Raw genomic sequence first — 3352 nt, 5'->3', positions numbered from 1 at the left:
TAGGAAAACGATAATTTAAAAATAGTTTGTTATACTATTTCTGTGGTTTATGTACATATATTAACTGGTCTCTTTGATAGGAAACATGACGAAGTTTATCACACTAAGCACTGTAAAATAAAGGCAAGAGCTAATCTTCTTCTAACAAAAATACTCTATGCAACAATTGCAAATGTCAAAGCTATTATTTAGTGGTTAATTGCCTGCTACAATATATAAAACGAAGTACATTTACTAGATTGTTTTTCAGTTTGCAGCTGCCATCCTGGCATCCCAAATAAGGAATTCCCATAAGTAACACCTGCAGTGCAATTCACGTAGTGGTTAGTTTCAGGCCAAGCCTCCCCCTACCATTATCTTTGTTCTTCCCCACCACCCCCAAATCCTGCAGTGGTACCATATTATTAAAAGCACTAAGTACCTGGGGTTTATGCCTCAGAGCAAGACATCATTTGAGTAATTTCAAATGAGGTACAGCTCCTTCATGTAAAAAAGATGTTTTGTGGTCACAATTACTTCAAAGAGTAATTATATTCAAATAACCTGACATATGCCTTAGCAATTACAAAACCATGATTTTGACACATGGCAATTTTTAAGTTAGGCAAATGTGAAATGCTAAAAGATGTGAACAGCTGTTCTTCTGTTTAAGTTAGAGCGCTGCAAAACTCAGGTAATTACTTTATTTTTTTCGGTTAACATAACCAGCCCACGACACAGCATACTAAATCACAAAGTACAAATCCAAGGAAGTTAATACCTTTACTAAGTCACAAAACTTTGGCAAATCAATACTGTACTCTTTTATAATGAAACCATACTTTTGTTGGAGTCATGTTACTTCAGTGATAATTTTTCACTCCAAAAATATTTAACTACCAAATCAAAACACTGGTTTTTAATGGTGGTTTATAGCAGAGTAAGGTATTTAACACAAAATATATTTTAAAACTACACAATTTCTCCTTTTAAGTGAGCTCCCTTGTGCAAGCTGTTGAAGTGTACAGCAGCAGGGCAATGGGTGTCTATAGGAGGTGGCTCTGCTCTGTTCTGGGGTTGGTCCAAAGTCAGGTGGAGTTCCAATGTATGAAAAGCTTGAAAATTCTACCTTAAGGAGACTGAATATCAATACCAGTTTCCAAGAAGTTCTTGTTCAGTTTTCACAGAAATACTGGAACCCTCAAAATCAAGATAGTAATTTCAAACAACATTAATTTCAGATGATCCCTTTTATTTAGAGGCCCTGCATCTGTTTAGATCAAGTCACATAGCCTTACACCTACTTATAAAAAAACAAAAAACAAAAAACAAAACCCCAAAATATAGTTGTATTTTTTAAATAACAAATAAATATATAGTCAGCTTGGAGAGACCTGGAGTACTCGATGTTGTCTACCAACTGTCATGATCACTTCTCTGCAAACGCTGCTGCTGCCATTGGAGTCCTTATGGTTCCTCTTGCTGAGGCTGTCAGTTCTTCAATCTCAGCATTTAATTTATGTATTACCCATTCCATTGCTTCTCGGCCTTTACTAGCATTTGAGGATATCATACTTGCCATCAGTCCTTCAAGGTAACTGCTGAGGCTAATGCCTTTCACAGTGATTATGGCTTCTTGAGTCAAAACAGTTTTGTCTGGATCCTGAGGATGTGGTTTGTATATCAGTCTCTCATCTACTGAAACCATGTTTGTAAATGAAGTATTAGTAGATTTAAGTTCCATTGTTTTCTCTACAGGATCAACTACAGAATGTTCTTGCACATATGTTTTCATTCTTGCTGCACCAATAAGAGACTTCACAATGGAAGGCAGTCCCCACGCTGTGCTGAGAAATCTGTGGCTGTGCAACTTTCCAGAGGGATCTATATGTCTGTCCAACACATCAACTCCAACCACACTTGGGTTCATAGGGTTTGGGTATTTCTGCATTGCAGCTGTTGTAAGTTTCCCATGGGTGGTCAAAGACGTGCTCCGAAGTCCAGATCTTCATGGTGCCGGCACCCTGAGCGATGTCCGGGTAGCGCCTAAATTCTTGATAAATATTGGCAAACACCTTTCTCTGAAAGATATGTGTACATTTAGACCTTTACCAGAAACACATGAGACTGGATGTCGGTGATTTTAAAACCAAAAAAATGATGTGATCAGATTTTTTAAAGGTTATGTCTGACTTCGTGTCTGGGCCTAATTAGATGGGGGAGTTATGGTAGTCCAGGTACAGAAGGTGAGGGCCTGGTAAGAACTAGAGGGAAGGTGCTGGGCCCAGTGGCTCACGCCTATAATCCCAGCACATTGGGAGGCTGAGGTGGGCAGATCACTTGAAGTCAGAAGTTTGAGACCAGCCTGACCAACATGGTGAAACACCGTCTCTACTAAAAATACAAAAATTAGCCGGGTGTGGTGTTGGGCACCTGTAATCCCAGCTACTCGAGAGGCTGAGGCAGGAGAATCACTTGAACCCAAGAGGCAGAGGTTGCAGTGAGCAGAGATCGCACCACGGCACTCTAGCCTGGGCAACAAAGCAAGACTCCATGTAAAAAAACAAACAAACAAAAAAACTTATGCTTCTTTAAGTAGGAGTAGTCCCTAGACAACCAGCAAAGAAGAAAGGCCTTTAAATTGCTGTGAACAAATAACAAAGTTGAAAGGAACCTGGAGAGGTTTCTCCCTCTACTGCACAGTTAGACATTACGTATTGTCTGCTGTATTTGCTTGAAGGTTACCGCAGCATCTGAGGATCCTTGAGGATGTTTTCTGTTCCATGAAGATACATAATGCAGAAAGGTCATAAATAGGTCATGTCATATTAAAGTAGGAAGAAGCACAGAAAGGCTCAGATATTTTTTACATTAAAGCTTTCATTTTTTAAAAACAAAATACTTTCCTTACTTCATTTCTTATTGCAAAAATGAGCCATGCTCACTTTACTACTTGGAATTGTCATGCTGCTTCTCTCACATCCTAGAGAGCTTTCACGTCTTTTTGATAGTCCTACAGCCTCAGAATAAATTTCCCTCAAGACCATTTTAGAACCTAAAAATAGCTATAGTGTTAGAGTTACATTTTACTTGAGTAAGAAAGGTAATTTTTATAAATCACTTTAAATTGTCCATTTACAACTAACTAGAACTTAAATCTCTATTTTAAAGTTCTTAAGCTTGCTTTATAAACCCGAATACACAAAGCGTATTGACCTAAACCCTGACTCTTGGCTATATTAACTCTAATTATCAACTGCAGCAGCAATTTACTCAACTAAATGGGATAAAATCATCCAAGGAGAAAAAGAGGAGGAGGATGGTGAGATGAGGAGGAAGGGGAAGGGAAGAAAAAGAAAGATGAAGAGGAAGA

The 3352-nt window shown here is 38.4% G+C and overlaps 1 protein-coding gene across 1 annotated transcript; it reads right to left on the bottom strand.

The window, feature by feature from the left end:
- Positions 1-1301: 1301 nt before the first annotated feature.
- Positions 1302-2020, bottom strand: LOC105468027 (PRELI domain containing protein 3B-like). Its single transcript, XM_011717929.3, is given in 2 exon segments — positions 1302-1943; positions 1945-2020. Coding segments are annotated over 2 exon segments (582 nt in total). The 5' UTR covers positions 1992-2020; the 3' UTR covers positions 1302-1408.
- Positions 2021-3352: the final 1332 nt, after the last annotated feature.

Source organism: Macaca nemestrina, chromosome 11 (genome assembly GCF_043159975.1).
Source record: "Macaca nemestrina isolate mMacNem1 chromosome 11, mMacNem.hap1, whole genome shotgun sequence".
Taxonomy (NCBI): Eukaryota; Metazoa; Chordata; class Mammalia; order Primates; family Cercopithecidae; genus Macaca; species Macaca nemestrina.
This window is presented reverse-complemented; position numbering and strand designations above follow the sequence as displayed.